At 40.0% G+C, this 20,344-nt stretch overlaps 1 protein-coding gene across 1 annotated transcript in view; it reads right to left on the reverse strand.

Annotated features, from left to right (window-relative positions):
• The window catches only part of LOC149233988 (uncharacterized), a 206,892-nt gene that overhangs the window by 66,668 nt on the left and 119,880 nt on the right, over positions 1-20,344 (reverse strand). Inside the window, exon 3 of the mRNA XM_089371700.1 lies at positions 16,767-16,817. Coding sequence (XP_089227826.1) covers positions 16,767-16,817 — 51 coding nt within the window. The remainder of the gene's footprint in view (positions 1-16,766; positions 16,818-20,344) is intronic.

A 20,344-nucleotide genomic window follows, 5' to 3' on the forward strand; every position in this document is an offset into this window, starting at 1 on the left:
TTGCAGCTGGCAAGATGCTTATGGAGAGGTATCCTAACTTGTTTTGAACACCTTGTGCTACTCATTGCATTGACTTGATGTTGGAGGATATAGGTAAGATTCCTACTGTGAGGGATATTGTTGAATCATCCAAGAGCATAACAAAATTTATATATAATCATGCATCTGTGCTTAGCTTGATGAGAAAATACACCAAAAACAAAGAGTTGGTGCATCCTGCCATTACACGATTTGCCACTACTTTCATATCTCTTCAGTCTCTGTTGAATTCTATGTGGGATGTGAAGAGCATGTTTCTCTCAGCGAATTGGCGTTCTTTATCTATTAGCCGCAAACCAGAGGGAGAGGGCATATGCAGACTAGTTTCATATGATCAGAGATTTTGGGCAAGAGTGGAGGAGGTGTGTGCCATTTCAAAACCTTTGGTAAGGGTTCTTCGGTTGGTTGATGGAGACAAGCCCGCAATGGGCTACTTGTATGAGGCCATGGATAGGGCCAAAGAAGCCATTCGTGCTTATTATGCAGATAAGGGAGACGAGGGGTTAAAGAAACAACAGGTCATATGGAGAGTGATTGATCAGCGATGGAACAATACCCTCCATCACCCCATTCATGCTGCAGGTATCTACCTCAACCCTACATTTTCTTATGCCTGTGGTTTCAGATTTCATGCCGAGGTGATGGATGCATTCTTCACTTGTGTTCAAGAGGATGGTGTCATCTGAGCAAGAACATGAAGATATTTCTAAAGAAATGGAGGTCTATAGGATGGGAGGTGGCACATTTGATTTTAACATGGCTATTAAGAATAGGACAACCAAAATGCCAAGTAAGCTTCAGTTTGTTTCAAACTTTCAAGTTTAGAATTTCAACGTTTTTTTTATGTTTCTCATTTTTATTTTAACTTGTAGATGCTTGGTGGACAAGCTATGGTGCTAGAGTACCCCATCTCCAAAAGCTTGCCATTCGAGTGCTCAGCCAAACATGCAGTTCCTCTGGGTGTGAGCGCAATTGGAGTGTATTTGACAAAATACACAGCAAAAAGCGCAGCAGGTAAAAAGATTTCAAATTAAATTTTTTGAATTCATTTGATTAATTTTAATATTTAAATTTTCTAAGTACTAATTTACAATCTTTGACCCTAATACAGATTGGAGTCCAAATGCCTCAATGACATGGTCTACGTCTACTACAATCTTCGATTGTGGGTGAGACAGCTTCAGAAACCTACTGATGTGGAAGCCATCTCATTGGACAATATTGAAATTTGATACCACCTCTTCATGGAGAGTCGAGACTGAGAAGCCGATCATGGACTCGATCCCGTATTGGTTAGGGGTGGATCTAGAGGATGTAGCAGTTGTAGGGGAGGGAGAGCTAGAGGTAGAGGAGGAGGAGCAACATCAGGGTCAGGAGGCACTAGCAGAGCTGGATGAGGATGATGAGGAGGAGGTGACATCATCTAGGATGGGCAACAGCAGCAGCATAGGACAGAGGTCACCTCTTCCATCGGCTTCTAGAGGACGATTGAGTCCATTTGTATCCCCAGGAGCAGGGCCTTCTTCCTCTAGAGGAAAAGGCAAAGTCGTTCCCTATTCCCGTAAAAGGGGAAGAGGATCACAATGACTTATTACTTGATGACTTTTAGATGACTCATGATATACATTTATTATATTTTTTGTTGATATTTTGACTCTTGAGAGTTGAGACTCAGACAGGACTCAAAATTCAGGAGTTGACTCACTATTTTGATATGTGATGTAGCACTAAACTTCATATACATATTATATATTAGCTTTCTTTACATGTTTATGTGGAAATGCATTTATTTGATGTTGTGGATACTCTAGATGTTAAAAAAAATAAAAATAAAAATGAATAATTTTGTATTTTTTTAATTTTGCCGACTTTTTCAAAAAACTCCCGACTTTGCCGAGTTTTTCAACTTTTGGACCCTTGCCGAATTAATCCCGACTTCGACTTTTTCCACATTGATTCATACATCATAAATGGTTCAATGAAATAGAAATAGTATAATATTATATACGTTGATTTAGATTCATCATTCATTACTCTATAATTTGATTAGTACTAAGCATAATTTGAATCAGTTGGCTATGGAAATTCAACGATTCCTATGGGAAGGAGGCAAATCAAGCACAAGGAAGTTCCATCTGATTAAATGGGTTGCTTCTAGAGCTCCCAAATCTCAACGAGGATTAGGAATCAGAGAACATGTCCTCTTGAATAAAGTGATAGGGGCAAAGTTGATTTGGAGGTTCGTGACGCAAAATGAGGACTAGGGGAAATATGTCCTCAAAGCAAAATACATGTTACCTACAAGAGAAAGAAGCATTGACTAAATTCATCCTAGTCGAAAACGGTCGATGACCTAGAAGCTCCTCTCAACAGTAAAGGCCTTTACTAGATCCCTAGGAATGGAGAGAAAATCAAATTATGGATAGATAATATAATGGGCAAGCAACTTTTGGAGGACAAAATGGAATTAGTACCTTCAAACGAACTTCTTGCCTCCCAAAAGAGACTCTCTCTGGTGGAAATCTCTCTCAGATGAATGTGGCAGTCAGAAACGGTGGAGCTTTAGTGGAATCCCACACCAACTCTTGAACATAATTATGACATTGAGAAATATGCTGGTAGGGTGTATTCCTTGGAACCAACAGGAGGAAGACTAGATTGGCAACATCTTCATATACAGTTATAGAGGGATATGAGGACCTATTATTTTTAGCGCAATTACCTCCAAAGTCTGTGATATGGAAGAAAATATGGCAAACCAATGCAAACCCAAAAGTTAATATGTGATGTTGGTTATTAGAACATAAAAAAATTCTGACAGCCAAAAATCTTCAAAAGAGAGGAATACAGCGACTATCAAGATGCCCGCAATGCCCACAACAGGGAGAATCAATCTTACATCTATTTTTGCACTGCCCATATACTAAGATGGTATGGGTGGAAGCCCTCAATCCAATCGTCGACAGACTTCGATGGCCTATTGACCCCCTGGTGTTTCTCTCTTCTTGTACTAAACAATATAATGGAACGTTCTCAAGCAAGCTCAGGTTTAAATGGTTTTGGGAAGCTCTTCCAAAATTTCTTTGTCGGCATATCTAGCTATCCAAGAATTATGCCAATTTTAAAAATTATAACCAACCAACCAAATCAACAACTATGAAAGCATTAACTATGTGTACAGAATTTGGAGGTCAAAAACTAGGCAAATCATATTAAAATCTGGACTCTCTAGAACAAGAATGGCTTGCTAAACTAGTGGATCCAAGGAGAAATGTTATGGTAGCTAAAGGCAAAGACCAACAAGATGATGCAAGATGGAAGTTACGGTTACTAGATCAGGATTTACATGAATTGAAGAAGAAAGAGAATAGTTGGATACTCTACTTTGATGGAGCTTCGAAGAAAAATCTAAGAGTGGCAGGAGTGGGAGGGGTCTTTTATACCGCGAAGGAAGCCTGGTTAAGCCATATGCTTGGAGACTTGGACCAATGATAAACAATCAAGTAGAAATGCACGGCTTGTTACAAGGTCTAAACTTGGCCAAAGATTCACAGGTGTCCAACCTCATAATTCTGGGAGATTTTCTACTTAACATACAACACTTATGCAAAGGAACATCGCCCCGAGATAAGCACTTGGGGAACCTATTTAACCGAATAAGGAGGCTCCTTGAAGACATTCCACAAAAAGGGTACTTTCATATCCTTTGAAATCAAAATGTAGAAGCGGATAGATGTGCAAATCAAGCTTGTCAGCTTCAGACTAGGCAGTTAGAGATCAATGGCGTCTCTAAATGGAGGTCATTTCCACAACCTAGATGGCAAAGTTTATTTACTTAAAAGAAAATTTGATTTACAAATATCAGCAAATATGGACCTGGGTAAAAAAGGGGTAGGGGAGCCAAAGGCTATCATGGCACCCCGAGTTTCTAATGCATGCAATCGAAAGATGGCCACACCCTCCTCATAAGCAACGTGTAAGTCAAAGGACATTGTATAACCATGCCATCATACCCCCACTTCCGATGATTATCACTACAAGGAGCGTGACCATTATGAACAAGCATCTAGCAATTCCTTTGGATTTATGTGGGATTCAGAAGAAACAAAGTGAATTTCTGCAAATGCAAGATAAGAGAATGATGCAGGTTGCCATACAGGCACTCTAGTAACAGGGAATTGAGGGAAAGGGCGAAAAGTTTGGCAGGTCCTGTGGCACCACAATCTGCCCGGTGCACCATCCCCCCTATTTTGACTTTCAACCTCCATGTTGGTGTTAATTTTTGTAGCATTGAATGTTGTTCTAGTCTCGAAACTTTGTGGAGAGGCTAAAACACAAGCGTTCTCCATAACCCAGAAATCATTTTTGGAAATTCCACCTAGAAATTTCTCAATTAGATTATTAGCCAATTTCTAAATATTTCCTAAGTCTAAAATTAGGAAAAGTGGTTAATTAATTAGTATTAATTGAGAAAGATGTGAATCATCTAGAAACTCACATGGATCGATCTAGAAATTATCTCAGCCATCGATTATGTTTTAATCTTGGTCGTTGGAGTCCCAACTGGAGATTATAAGAAGAGGTCGATGGGTAGATGGAGGACACACCAGTGCAGATACTCAGTTGCCCAGGCAATTCAATTTTCCCAGTAGCAGAGATCCAGCAGAGAAGATTAAGCCAGAGGGTGAGTAGCAAATGGCAGAGGAGGTCAGCATCATTTCCGAAGGAAGTCTTCTAGATACAGAAGAGGCAGTGAGAGGGAGTGTGAAATTCCCAAAGGGTCTGCACAAGGACTACATAGGCATAGCAACAGGACAGTTCAATCTAGCTGGAGAAACTAGTGATTTAGCAGCTGGAGGACGAGATTTTGGTCAGATGAGCCAGCGAGTCAGTTCCAGAGCCAGAGAGAGACATAGTTTTGGATTTCAGAGTTTTCTGAAAGCAGCTACAGCAAAGCCTACACAAGCTCTGCATAGAGGTTGACGCAAAAGCATTTGTGTGTGGTTGGGGAGGCAGATCCGGGGACAAAAATCAACAATGTGGTGAGGGAAAATCCTCACAACAATTTTGCCAGTATTTCTCTCAGATTGGATTGTCAGTAGAGCATCCAAATTATTATAATCAGATTTTTGTTGCTACATATTAAAAATAAACCCTCATACTACTGCACTGGTTTTCCCACATTGGGTTTTTCCGGGGACTTTTGTCCAAAATAATGGTGTCAATTTTATGTGTGTGCTAGCATATTTCTCAATTCCTATTTTTGCTTCTGCGGTATTTTATTTGGTGAAGAAATTGCAGTGTGAATATTTCGTTATTTTGTCGTAAACAAAATAAACTGCATAATTAATTTTTCAGTTAGAAGAAATATTTCTAGTTGTTGCATTTCAAGGAATTTTCACATGGTATCAGAGCGTATTTGACAAACAGAAGGCTCAGAGTTGAAGGGAGAAAATTTCGTTGTTCAGAGGGAGCGACAAGACGAAATTTTCAGGAGTTGCGCAGTGCTTAGCTAGGTAGTGCGAACTGTTGAATAGGGTTACTTTTTTTTGCCCAGTTTCATAAAAGTTTGATTTATCCAAGGAAGTGATTCAAGCAGGCGGCAGGAACAGCAGTTCAATATTTTCGCAAAGCAGATTTCTTGTCTGGGCACAGAGGGTTTGTAGCAGTTTGCTAGAGAAGATTCAGTGTCGGAAGGAAGAGAAATGGCAGACTAAAATATACCTAGAATTCTCCAGTATGACCATGGATCGATTAGATATACAAAAGGCTTCAGAGTTGTCTTCCAGATTGGAGGACAAATTTGCTTACTTATCAGGCTCCGCTTCATAGGGTGTCTAGTATATAGACAGTGGAGCATCAACTCACATGACAGGGGTTAGAGAATATTTCTCTAGCTGCAATGAGGAGCAGATGGATTTCCATATTACGATGGGAAACAGAACGAAGTGTACTCTAGTGGGGAGAGGTACCATCGATTTTCAGAGGGAGTCAAGAGCAAGTACCAGCACTACAGATGTACTGCATGTGTCAGGATTGGGTATGAACTTGATTTCAATATCTCAGCTATATGATAAGGGACATGATGTCCACTTCGTAGGGAAGAAGGTGTTTGTCAAACACCCAAGCTGCAACAGGATGAGACAAATTGGAGTTCGAAGCAACAAGCTATACAGGTTGCAGCTCGATTCTCCAAAAGGAGGGGCTGATGAGGGATAAGGGCAAATGGAGGGTTGCAGAAGGGAAGAAAGGGGCAGCAGAGGAAAAAGGAGGTAGGTTGAGGGGAAAAGAAAGAGGATGGAGGGTTGGAAGAAGGCTGTAAGGCTTGCGTCCAAACCTAAGAGGCCTAAAAAAGGTTGTCGAAAGGCCTAATAGGCCTACGGCTAAGGGAACAGCCCTTAGAGGGCTAACGATAGGGACTTAAAGGGCAAACCAGGGCTACAGCTAGGCTAGGAGAGAAAATGTTAAGCCCAGAGGCTTTAAAAAAAATTCAAACCCTTGCCAAAAAAAATGATTTGCTTCATATCTTCAAATTTGTCTAATTTCACTGCAAATTCCTTGATGTTGACCCTGCAATGGAAACTAGATCTTAGCCTCGAGGGCCTAGATCTAGCTCAAAAACCCACGCCACTTTTCTTGGATAGCTTGAATCCCACTTGCACAAATGAAAATAAAAATACCCAAAACCCCAATATGAACAAAATTCAAAAAACAAAAAATCCCAACCCCAATAGTTACAAAACAAGGGTTAGAAAAAAATTTACAAGAACTTATTTTACAAAAATATATTTACAAAATATATACAAATATACAATGCTTGTGAAAATAAAATATTTTTGAGAAATAAATTTTTTAAACGATGAATACTGACAATAGATCAAATGTGTTTCGAAAGTTATGGTATTGCCCACAGCCTTAGCGAAGTAAGAAAACCATAAAAAAAAATACCCAAAGCCCAAACAAGGTCAGCTCTCCTCCAAAGTCTGTGAACTTGGAGCCCAAGGGTTGGTGTACCTACAAACTCTATATATTTCTTCAAGCAAACTTGTTAAACATATGGTGAATCAAATCACCTAAGATAGACCCAAAATCTACTAATAGAATATTCTTATCACCAACAAATGAATACACAAGTTTATAAAAAAATTATGCACAATATAGGAAAGCACATACCACAGATCATTGGACAAAGAACACCATGAACTAAACCCCAAAGTCTTTATTATGAAATTCAAATGATCCCAGCAGATCAGTGGATCAATACTAGTGTTAAAACATTACATAGACCAGAGCTAGAAATTTCATCATGACTTGAAAAGCAAATGGCTTCTAATTTATAGAGAAATCCTCCAAGTGGAAAATAACGACTAGTTGGCTTGATCCTCGTCAAAACAATCTCAACCGTCAAAAATATTTATTTTTGAGGAATTTTTTAATTTCTCATAAAAACCATTCTCAAAAAATTGACTTTGACTTAACCACCAAGGTCCAAGGGCTTAATTTTTCTTAAAAAACCCATTTTTGCCTTCGTGGGGGGCCTCCAAAAATTGACTTTTTTTTGACCCACGACTTTTTTTGTCATTTCGCACTTGGCTAAATTAATTTCTCTATAATTATTTTTTTGACTCTAAATTAATTAATTTTCTGGCTTAGGGTTTAATTTTATTTTTTGCCAAAAGAATTAATTAATTGACACACGAGGAGATTTATTATTTTTCCACCCTCAATTATTTTAGCCATGGTGTCTAGATATGAGAGACCATGCACTAAAATATTTTTTACATCAAATAATTACAATAATTCAACCCTCAAAGGGGGAATATCCATTCATTATAGACCCTCAAAATAATTACCCAAATCTGTGACACAATATGATCTAGTAGACCGAGTGATCTATAATAAAATAATTTAGCCAAATAGCTTAAATTATTCCCAAACCACTTTTACAAAGACTCGATATAACATTAGGACTCTATCAATGAATTCCACCCTAGCTTTGGGGTTTAAGATGGAAAGAAAAACTCTGTTGATTATCTGTGTTTAGAAACACACATAATTCGGTGAGACGAAAAACCTCCTAGGATGAAATTCGTCACCAAAATCATAGGCTTACCTAGGTTGTTACATAATTAAACAGTTGTACTAGCATCATTTACATTATAATTTCCAGAAATTGGGTTTACAATGACATAAGAATTGGTTGTCTAATGATTCTCAACGTTGAAAAATTTTGTACAACTGCTTCCTTGGACTTGTGACAAAATAGGTGCAACAAGACCATCCAATGAAGGTGATCTTGACACAAAAATCGTGACTTTCCATGTCATCTTTGTCAACAAAGGCGGGTCTTTTTATAGCGTTGCTTGGGTTGACATCAATGACAACCACTTTTCAACACAAAGGGCTACAAGGTCCACAATCCAAAGCAGAGGGAGATAGTGATCAACAGGGATGTCAAATTTGAGGAGGGTATGACCTTCAGGAGGTCATGTGGGTCACATCGAATAGTGGATCTAGAGTGAGAGGCTCCGAAGACTGAGGGGGTACCAACAGAACCAGCAATAGGGACACAATATTATGATCGAGAGGAGGATTGACATATTCCTTCGAGCTTTATCAAGAGGAGGCCAAGATGCTTTGAACAAACATTCAGAGATGTTGAGGAGGATGTGCAGGCTCTTAGAAGCACTTTCAGGGAGAGTAGACCACCGAATATATTTGAGAGGATAGTGAGAATGATCCATAGTGCATGATAGTGACAACCTATGTGAGCTATGGCACAAGAGGATGGGTCACTTGCACTATAGAGCTTTACCATTATTACAAGAGATGGTCACTGATCTTCCGTTGTTCAGTGTAGATCAGGATGGAGTGTGCAAGGGATGTGCACTTGGCAAGTATGCCAAGGTTGCATTTCCAAGCAACGAGAGCAAGTCCAAGGGTGTGTTGGACTTGATTCATTCTGATGTGTGTGGACCTATGCTAGTCGAGTCTGTGACAAGATATTGCTATTATGAGGCATTTATAGATGATTTCTCCAAGAGGACATGGTTATAAATCCTAAAGGCCAAGGATGAGATCTTCAATCGATTTCCAGGGTTTAAGGCTCTTGTGGAGAACCAAATGGGGAAGAAGATCAAAGTTCTCTAATCAGACAATGGGGAGTGTATACCTCCAACAAGTTCAAGAATTTTTACAAGGAGGCAAGAAGCAAAAGGAGCTAACATTGTCATATAATTTTTAGTAGAATAAAGTGCCATAGAGGAAAAACAGGGTCATCATCAAACCAGCCAAGGCTATGATCCATGATCACAATCTACCAATGTTTTTGTGGGTACATGCATGCAACACAACTACGTATTTGCAAAACAAGAGTCCTCACAAAATTTTGGAGGACATGACTCTTAAGAAGGTTTTCACAGGAGTGAAGTTGACGGTGAGCCACCTTCCCATCTTCAGTAGTCCAGTTTATGTCCACATACCATCTAAGAAGAGGGATAAGTTGGGGCCCTCAACAAAAAAGGGCATCTTTGTTGCATATAGCGAAACTTCAAAGGGCTACGAGGTCCACATTCTAGCATAGAGGAAGATAGTGATCAATAAGGATGTCAAATTTGAGGAGGATATGACCTTTAGGAGGTCATGTGGGTTAAATACAATAGTGGTAGAGGATCGAGAGCGAGAAGCTCTGAAGACTAAGGGGAGACCAACAGCACCAGCAGGAGGGACAGAGTATTCTGATCAAGAGGAGGATCGACTATACTGCTTTGAGCTCTATCAGGAGGAGGCCGAGATGATTTGAGCAAACATTCAGAGATGTTGGGGAGCATGTGGAGGCTCTTAGCAACACTTTCAGGGAGAGTACACCACCAAATATATTTTCTAATTACATGGCCTTGATGAGCAGCGACAACGATTTGAGGAATATAGCTCAATCATGAAGAATGATGTTTGGGAGATTGTATTGAGGCCTCAACGAAAATCAATGGTCACTTCTCGATGGATCTATAAGATCAAACATGCAACAGATGGCAGTGTCGAGAAGTATAATGTGAGGTTCTTGGAAAGAGAGGGTTCTCCCAGAGGGAGGGAGAAGACATTGAGAAGACTTTTGCTCCTGATGCCAGATATGCATTGATCAGGGCGGCCATTTCCATTGTTTCAAAGATGAACTAGAGGATACATCAGATAGATGTGAAGAATGCTTTCCTCAATCGAGTAATTATGCAAGAGATGTATATTGAGCAACCTCAGGCATCTAAGGTGCATGGAAGGGAGTCCCATGTATGCAGGTTGAAGAAGGCATCGTACGAACTTAAGCAAGCACCTCGAGCATGGTACTCAAGAATTGATGGGTACTTGCTTGGCTTGGGCTTCACCAAGAGTGAGGCAGATTCCAACTCATATTATGTATTTGTTGATGGTGATCCACCCACCTTAGTGCTCTATGTGGATGATCTCTTTCTGACGAGATTTGAGAAGTTCATAGAGATGTGCAAGGAGGACCTTGATTCAGAGTTCGAGATGAAGGACAAAGGGATGATGCAGCACATTCTGGAATTGGAGGTGTGGCATTTGCTAGGAGAGATATTCCTTGGGGAAAGTATGTGATTGATATCCTAAAGAGATACGGGATGAAGGATTGCAGGCCTACGTCAACACCCAAGATTTACCAACTTGAGGAAGCTTAATGCTTCTAAGAGTGAGTTGGTGGATCCCACCTTGTACAAGTAGTTGATATGGTCCTTGATGTATCTAGTCAACATTGGGCTAGATATTTGTTTTGTCGTGAACACTCTAGCCATTTTATAGCGGGTCATAAGAGGATACATTGGGTGGCAACGAAACACGTGCCCATGTACTTGGTACAATGGAGTATGGACTCAAGTATGTCAGAGTTGGTGGAGTGCAGTTGCAAGGCTACATGCAAGTGCAATTGAGAGGAAGAGTAATTCAGTTTGTCGTCTCAGCTTGGAATCAATTATGATCTTGTGGTTTAGCGGGAAGTAGCACTCAGTGGCACTTAGCTCAATATTACTTGAGTACATCATTGTGAATCTAGCGAGTTGTGAAGCCATATGGCTTCACAGAATGCTCACAAGTTTATTTGGTCTTGAGATGGGGCCCCATAGTGATTCACTATGATAATCAAACTTGCATTAAGCTTTCGAAAATCTAGTATTTCATGATAGGTCCAAACATATAGAGATCAAGTACCACTTCATCGGAGATGATGTCCAAAGAGGTGTTGTGAGATTGCAATACATATCCACAGATGATCAGGTGGCAGACATTCTCACCAATCCCCTAGTGAAAGGCGAGTTGGTGTTCTACAGGGATAAGTCGGGGGTGGTGGAGAATCTCTTCCTTGCTAGGAGGGAGTGTTGATTTTATAGCATCGAAAGGTCTTCTGATAGGATTGTGTCTAGCATACAGGAGAAGAAGTCCTCTTTAGGTGGTTGTTTGAGAGGAACAACTAATATAATTTATTTTGTAAGTTTAAATTAGCAAAAGCCCATTAATTAATTTAATTAACTAATGTTGCCTAAATGAGCAAATTTCTAAGGATAAATAATTTAATTATTTATGTGACTCGGATCTAATCTAAACCATTGATTTAAGTGGGTTAGGATTTAATCCTAGCCGTCTATAACTTTGGAGATAGACTGTTAGGGGTTTTGCTTAGTTTGAAATTATAAAGAAAACCTAAGGGAGAGGATGAAGACACACATTTGCATTGTTGAGGAAGTGATTTTCTGATGAGTGAGAGGCTCAAGTGACTGAGGAGAAAGAAGAAAAGTGTGCAACAGAGTTTTGGTAGGAGAATTTCACAGAGGAGCGAGATTTTTGTAGGGGGTAAGACTTGGAGGAGAGAGGTCAAGTTTTGGGAGCGGGTTGAGACTAAGAGGAGACATCAAGATTCCTAACTAGTACCGTGTGAAGAAGGGAACCAAAATTTTCCGAAGGCACAGTCGTAAATGTAGAGGCCGAGAAATTTCCAGGGTCGAATTATCCTCCAAAGTAGCCATTTTCAAGTGGAGCAAATACTTCCTGGGGCCGAAAATCCTAGGGCTTGTTCCAAGTTCTAATTGGTGTATTTTGTGTAATTTCTCTGTTGGTTTAGGCCCTAAATTTTCCAGAATTCAATAGAAAGTGAAGGGAGATTTATTGGGCAAAATTTATGTTGGCTTGTGGTGATTTTCTATTTCTTTTTCCGCTACAAATTTACTATTTAAAATTCAAGAACACCAACATATTTATTGTCATAGTTTCATATTTTAATTTGGGTAAAAGTTATTTTCTAGGAAAAATAATTGAGAAAAATAAATCAGATCTGCTGCTAAAAATTTAATGGGTAGGAGAGCCTCGACTTCAAGGAAGGACTCCCTCTCTCCTTCATTTGACAACAAGCATTTGGAGTATTGAGGCTCTTTTAATTGGATCTTGAGCATCATATTTCTTCTTTTTGGCATTGTGATAGTTGCACTCAAATCATTTAGGTTAGCATCAATACTTTTTTCTATAGGAGTGGCCTTCATGCTCTCTATAACTCCACCTATTATTGAGAAGTATCATTGAGCTATTTTTGGTAATTCGTTGAACTCTAATAAACTTATCTTATCTAGTCATGATGTCCATGTTACCCACCACCCATGGGTGACACCCATAGGAGAAATTTTTCTCCCAGATGGTCCTCAGTCAACAGCCAGCAGCCCCTTGCATCCCCACCAAATAGCTCGATGTGCCACCATCTTTGCCACCTGAGTCAACCATTATGCACCCTCACCCATCTGTCATGATCGTATGTTTCAAGCTTGCCCTTCCAGCCCCGAAGGTATGGCTTTCATTATGTAGTTAGGTATTTTTGCTTATTTATCATGGACACTTTTGGGCATGGATTAGTGGGGGGATTCGACAAAAAGAATGGGCTTGGTTTGCGCTCTTGTCCCCTTGTCCAATTTGGTGGTTAACCTCATATCCTAGTCCTGTGGAATCTTCTTTATTGCCTACTAGCTTTAGGAGTGCCACTACACCAAAAATCCCTACTTTGGTTGCGTGGTCCCGCTTCCCAACACCGCATACATCACTCCCCTTCGCTCATGATGACCCCTTTTCACATATTTCCCATTCGGGTCCACATTTGTCCATTGGGTCCACAAGGAGTTAGCTTACCCCTCCCCTTGTCCACACTTTGGGTCAGGCTTGGAACATTGCCCTGGAGGTTGATGCGACTAAAAAGAATGTAAAAAGCATAATTTGGCCACTATCAACAAGAAATGTACCATAAAATGCAAATGATGGCCCGGACATACAAATTTAGCACATGGGAAAAAGACAACATGAGCTCTACCCCTATCATCATGGCCATCACCCTGGTTCCTAGGGCTCCTCATATTGGCCCCCTTGCATCATTACGGAACCCATGATTGTCCCAACCCCTGGTAGGCGATGAACTGCCCAACCTTAAGGGGGTATTCACTATTATATCATTCGCATCATGCCCTCATCCCTTGGAGCCCCGCACAGTTATAAAAGAAAAATCAATAAAAGGAAAAAGGCGTATTAAGAAGGGTGGAAAAACAAAGGTCAGGGTAAATCACGTACCATGATTGCTCCCTCCTACATCTATACACCCAAGTGTGGGCTTTCCTCATCATAGCTACACTTGTACCATGGCATGTCACTTGGAGTCTTCCCCTAATGCCCCACTATGTTCCATCATTATATCACATGCCACCAGCCATAAGACAGATGTACCATGGACTTGTCACTCCCTTAGAGGTTGAAACCACCTAATAGGGTCCTTGATTAACCTCCCTCTTGAACTTGGAAACACTCGTACACTCTAAAGCCCATTATGAAAGGGCATGGCACTATGAAGTGCCCACTTGGTTCCATGATTCATAAGCTTATATGCTCAATTGCACTAATGAATTGTTGTACTAGAAGGTGAGGAGACGCATTGGATCTTATAAAGGATTGCAGGTGGGTTTTCATCTTGGGGTTTCATCACCCTATACAGGGTCCTCCGTTGTAGCAAAGAATAGATAGCCATGCCATGGGACCCTTCAACACCATTCATTGCTCGTGCGTGTTCCACTTATTTGATGATGATGATGCACCTAGACCACCTTGCCTAGTTGCTACACCCTTGCACCACACACTTGGCAATTGATCAAGGGCCCAGATGGGGTTGTGTCTCACCATGGGAGACAAAGGGAGGGCTTGCATCATTGTTCCAACCCTTGCAAGTGGGATACATGCTTGTTTGATTCAGTTGGAGACCCATGAGGATGATTTTGTGCCCCACAGCCACTTACGGGCACCATAGATCATCTGCTTGGAGATCAAGGGGCCATCCCTTTCATCACTATTTTTGGAGCTCTTTTATTCATTTTGGCACATGTTGGACATCATTTGGCATTCCAATGGCCCTCTTAGCTACTTGTTTATCATTCTAGCCCACTTGAGAGGCTAATTATTCTTATTGTGGAGCTATTTGGTGGACTTGTCAACCAAAGGATGTTATTTTGCACATTATTTTTATTGTAGGGGCATTATTATGCCTAATTAGGAAATTTGAATCCCTTAGAGGATCATATAAATTGATGAGAGGTTCATTTCATTCCTCATCATCACTTGGACTTGGATATCTCTTCTTGAGAATTTTGCACTTCTTTCTTGCTTGTCTATTGGAAGTCCCTTGATGCATTTCGATATTTTTGGAGCTGAAATTTTCGTTCTCTAGGAGCCATCTTCTTGATCTTGGATTTGGATATATCTCTTGTTATTTTGTAAGTAAATTTTGCTTATGAAATAATGTCTAATGTGTGGAAATTATGCAACTAGCTCTTGTTCTTTCTTGCCCTAATTATTGAATATCATTGTAAAAGAGTGTTAGAATGCAAATTTGTGCATTTCACTCATTGATAACAAGTGGATAAACGTTCCTAGTGGAATAGAATTTGTTTTCTCTCCATGAAAGTCCATAAATTTTGGGTGGGTAAATGCTAAGGAGTGCTTGCTAGGGTATCATTTTCTAGCCTCCTAGAAGACGATTTTGGCCAAATTTCGAAGCACATGGACTCCATAGCCCAAGGACAAGGCACTAGTCAGAGCAAATATGGTGATCAAACCTTTTCCCTTCTCTTTTCTCCCTTTTCCTAAAATTCAGCCCTAAACCTAGATGGCCTACTAGGCTTGGTGTGAATTGCAATAGATAAGAGCTCTCGCAAAATCAGTTGGACAGCATTCTGCATTGATGTTTCACCTAGCTCCCCTCTAAATTTGAGCCAATCCTAACAGAACGGTCGAATTGTGAGAAAACTCAAACCCTAGCTAGCACCCTAAAAATCATCTTGAACGTCTTGGTAAAGGGTCTTCTTGAGGGTCTTTGCACTTCAAAACTCAAAGGAAGTTCATCTTTCGTTGACCCTTTCTTCTCCTCCTTGCTTGACCTAGTCATATTGTTGATGATCATCCTAAATCCTAGGTCTTGCTTGGATCCCCTAGGTCTCTCTTGTGGTCCCAAACATTTGCATGCTTGTCATCTCACAAACCCTAAGAGAGGTCCTTTCCCTTTTCTAGGAATCCTTGATCTAGGTGCATTCCTTGTGTTGAATACCCTTTCACCTAGGTCTAGGCCTCCTACCATTAAGCCTTTCTTGGAGAGCCCTTCCTTTGCTTCTAAGACAAGCAACCTATTATCTGAGCCTCTCCTTTGAATGGGATTTGGAAATCATATTATATCTAATCATTGACCTCATCATTCTAGTGATTTCCTTCGTACCGGGACTCCTCCCATCGGTGAAAGTCTGTAAAAAGCAGGGGACATTGACCAAGGTGACAGTGGATCCTTGTCCCGTTGTTGCCACTTGGTCTAGTAGTTGCCCCTTTGCACTTGAAAATTGGCAAGTCGTTCTCCTGCTCCGCCTTCTGAGTAAGTTTCAAATGAACATGATCCCTCTGCAATAATCGCTGCTTGTCACATTATTGTTGTACTTAAAGTCTTACTTTTTTTGGTGATTTTCTGCAATCTTCACTGCCAACGTTGTTCCACCATGCCACCCATATTTCATTGCATCAATAACTAGCACAACCACATTAGTAAATGTGGTTGATATACATCGATGGGCATCATTTTCCCCCTTTTAAAATTAATGGTGGAAATCCACACGATGCCATTTGTTATTTGATAATTTGCATGGAAATTTCATAATTGTATTAGGCAAATGCGAAAAGGTAAACATGGATTTACACGATGTCATTTTTATTTGATACTTTGCATGGTAATTCACAATTGTATTAAGTAAATGTGAAAAGGTAAACATGGATTTAGAGATGCAAGGTAGTTATTATTTGAAATTCCATCTGCTGATGAGGAGAAGACAATGAGAATACGCCAGCATCTTTCATTTATGACCAGAAGATAAAGATTCAAATTAAAAAAAAAGGGGATTTATCTATCAACATTCAATAGGGTGGATGCCTATCAGCATAATTATAGAATATATTGAAATTTTCCAATAAACATTTTTACATATGATATTGCGCTTCTTCAGAGTGATCTTCCAGCTGAAGTAAGTTGATCTTATAGAGAATCAAATACAGCCAACAGATCCATCAAAAGTAGTTTCCAAACATGGAATATGAAAAACGAATACAAAATATTCGGTTCTATCAAACATTAAAATATGCATCTAAATTATTTGTTGACTTGCACATACCTCTTTCCCAAGCTGGACCATTCTATCTGCCAATCGTCTTACCTCTTTTGCCTGAAAGTTGAGCACATAAAAAATGAACATCCTAGATCAGGAGGTCTGTCACTTCGAAGATGCCATGTTCTAATGTCAAAATCTTCGCTTAAAAAGCAAACAAATCAAATAATAAAATTGCATTTTTCTAATGTTGCACACTTATATTAATCTCAAAAAACAGTTTGATAGAAAATATCCTCGAGAGAAGGCAAAGGTTTTATCAACTGTAGCAGTTCAGATTTCATATAGACACATGAGATTAATGAACTAAGTTTCTTTCTTTACCGTTATTTTCAGTTGATGCTAAGGCAAACCATACTCACTGTTATTTAATATTCATACATCCAGTAAAACATCTCATTTCCCCGGGTTAATAAAAGACACTATGTATTTCGTTTATTGTTAAATTTCTATGTAATATTTGTATTAACAAAACTTAGACTCTAACGAATGGCATCAGTGTCTTCTTTCTGTAGTGTGATCTTAAACTCCAAAAACTGATTCCGATAGGGTCCATCTGTTTATTTTTCAGTCCAACTGATTACTGCACTGTAACTTTGACAGACCTCTCCAGGAGTGCCCCTTGGTTGAGGTCCAGAATCTCATTGATGTCTACAGCATTCAGGAAACCTTCTCCCAATAAATATGACCTTTTTATAAGGATTGATCAATTGTCAAAACAATTCTCAGATCATAAGTGCATGTTCATTGTCCATCCTAGACTTCAGAATCTTAAATAACTCATTCTGTGGTTGTTGTGTTGATCTTTGCTGCAAGCAGTAGTTTTTTTCCAGGGGTGAGCTAGTTTGCAATGAGCACCACACCTTCTCGCTATGGATTCAAGGGTTGAAAGAAGCTGGCTACTAGACTTCCCCAATTGAATCCTCAGTTACCCTGTTAAAGGAGAAAAAAGAGAATGAGCTTGCCCTATTGAGATTCACAAATGTTAGCAAGATAATTGAACAGAACCAAAACCAACCCAAACTCTGCAATGAAGAAAGAGATAAACAGCGCTAGGGAAGCCAAGAGAGGCACAGCCCTAGAGAGATAAATTCTAGCACAAGTGTGCTTGTGAGAGATATAAACCAAGTACATGTATGATAAACAAGGACGAGAGCACAATGTTTTATGGTGCCCTTGAGCTAAATCACTTGTATAAAGAATGAAAGAATGACCACAATATGTGAAAATACAAATAAGAGTTGTGTGTTGTTGTTTATACACCATTGAGGAGGTAGGGTGCTTTCTCCAAGGAATTGTAAGCCTACATTGAGTTGGCTAGGTTGGCCTTAACCAAACCTAGAAATACAATATAAAATTACAAATAATGTCAGTCATGGCCAAATGTCAATATTAAACCCTTCATTTCAACATACCCCCTAACTCTAAACAGGGGGCATGGAAAGAAGGCATTATATCACAAGAGTTACATTTCCCCTTAATCTAAACAAGGGCCACATAGAGAATACATGGCATATCATTCCTCCTGAACACCAAATCACTCTCTCAAGTACGCAGTGAGCTGAACAGTAATAGAAATTGTGCTCCAAAGAGGAAAAGGTGGATAAATATGGAAGTTGGTGGGCATGGCATTGACCACGGAAATAAGGGCCCATGGTGGAGGAGAGCCCTGTCGGTTCTCTAATGGGGCAGCAAAGAAACTCAGCAGCATCTACAAGTGTGTATATGGTCCATTTACGCATAGTACTTGACCTAGTAAAAGTTAGATAAGCTAGAGCAAATGGAACATAAAGAAGTCTTCATTGTCATCATCTAGTGAAGGAGTGCCTATAGGATTTTAAGCACAAGTACAAGAATCTAGTTGTGACAAAAAACTACACTAGCAATTGCAACCCAAAAAGAGAGAAGACAAGATGAAATATCACTCAATAGACTAAGAGACTGAAAGACCAAACAGAATTCACTTGTATAATTGAATTACATTGCTTGACTTGAATACAGGTAATAACACTCTCTTGAGACAGGAACAATGTGCACTTGGTTGGGGTTCCTGTTAACTTTAGGTTTGTTCTATGCTTAGAGAAATTTATTTCAATTTTCACAGTTAGCTCAATATCTTTTCCAGATTAGCAATCACATCAGCATTAAAGTAAACTGCAGATAGAACATAAACATAAATCACAGAAGACAAGCCAAGACAAGAGGACACAAGACGTGGCGCTAGCCAGGGACAAACCCCAATGTGGGGAAACCCTTGATCAATTCTTCTTTTATGTTCTTCAAAGTTCAGCAGAGAAAGAGAGAGAGAAAGTACATTTACAATAGGAGTCATCATTTTGACTTTAGATATCTACATGAGATCAGTTGAAGACATATTGCTTCAACTGATTCTCCAAGGTGACTGCTTCACCTATCATAGTGTTGCATTTCGTCCATTTGCTGCACCTTACCGTGAAGCACCATGCTGTATCATCACAGTGCTGGACCTTGATGACTGAGCTGCTCACATCTGCTCTCATCATCATCTGCATCTTCCATCATCATGCAGCCCTATTCATCATCATGCTGCTCCTTACTTAACATGCCCATTATGCTGCATCTTTCATCACTATGCTGCCCTATTCATCATCATGCAGTCTCATTCATCATCATGCTTACAACTGTCTCATGTATGCTTACTGTACCTTGCTACTCCATTAAGCTTACTGTCCCTGCTGTTGTGATGGTGACTGGTTAGGGCACCTCAACAGCCCTCAAACAGTCATCCAATCAACCTTTAATCTCAGCAGCCTTTCCTGGTGTGAACCTTCTGCCTTCACGCTGAAGAGTAGGGCATAACAAGACTCTGAAACGGCCCACACTGTCCCTTGCTGTGGTGGTATGGCCTGCGGCCTACCACACAGCCTAGCTGTAGCTTTACAGCCCACGTATCAAACCCAAAACAGGTCTCCTCTAAATTGCGTTGAGGGAGCCTCCTTTACAGCGATGACACTTCTCCTTAAAGACAGTGTTAGGTCTCTTCTAGAACAGCGTTAGGCCTCTACAAAACAAGCCTCTATACAGCGGTTTGTAGGAATTTACAGGGTAAGTTCCACAGAAGAATACCAAAAGGACACCGCTCACAACCAGATCTCAAATCAATACACCAGTATTTTTGACGTGGTTAAAACCCTCAGAGTGCAAGGAGGGAAACAGTCCACGGCCTGTCCCAACGTGGGTACAGACAATTTATTAATCAAAGAATGAAAATTTACATAAGCTTCTCTCATGCACGGATTACCCGAACAATGACCCTCCATGCGCTTTAAATAGAACTCATGGACCAATCGGGTGTCAAGCCACGGATCAAGTGTCGGTAATACCGAGGTGAGAGTGAACCGTCGGATCACTACATATCGTGACCGTCGGATTGTAAGTTACAAAATGTACAACGGTAAAGAAACACACTTTACCTAACTCTAACCTAACTCTATACTAGACCAAGTTGAACTTAACTATATCCTATGTGTCGGAATATCCTAACATCCCCCCTTAAGAACAACTTGGGATAGGATTGAAGGATTTACAAATATGACACAATAGGA

This window comes from Pinus tabuliformis, chromosome 8 (genome assembly GCF_031772625.1).
Source record: "Pinus tabuliformis cultivar Carrire ecotype Pingquan chromosome 8, CPIR1, whole genome shotgun sequence".
Classification (NCBI taxonomy): domain Eukaryota; kingdom Viridiplantae; phylum Streptophyta; class Pinopsida; order Pinales; family Pinaceae; genus Pinus; species Pinus tabuliformis.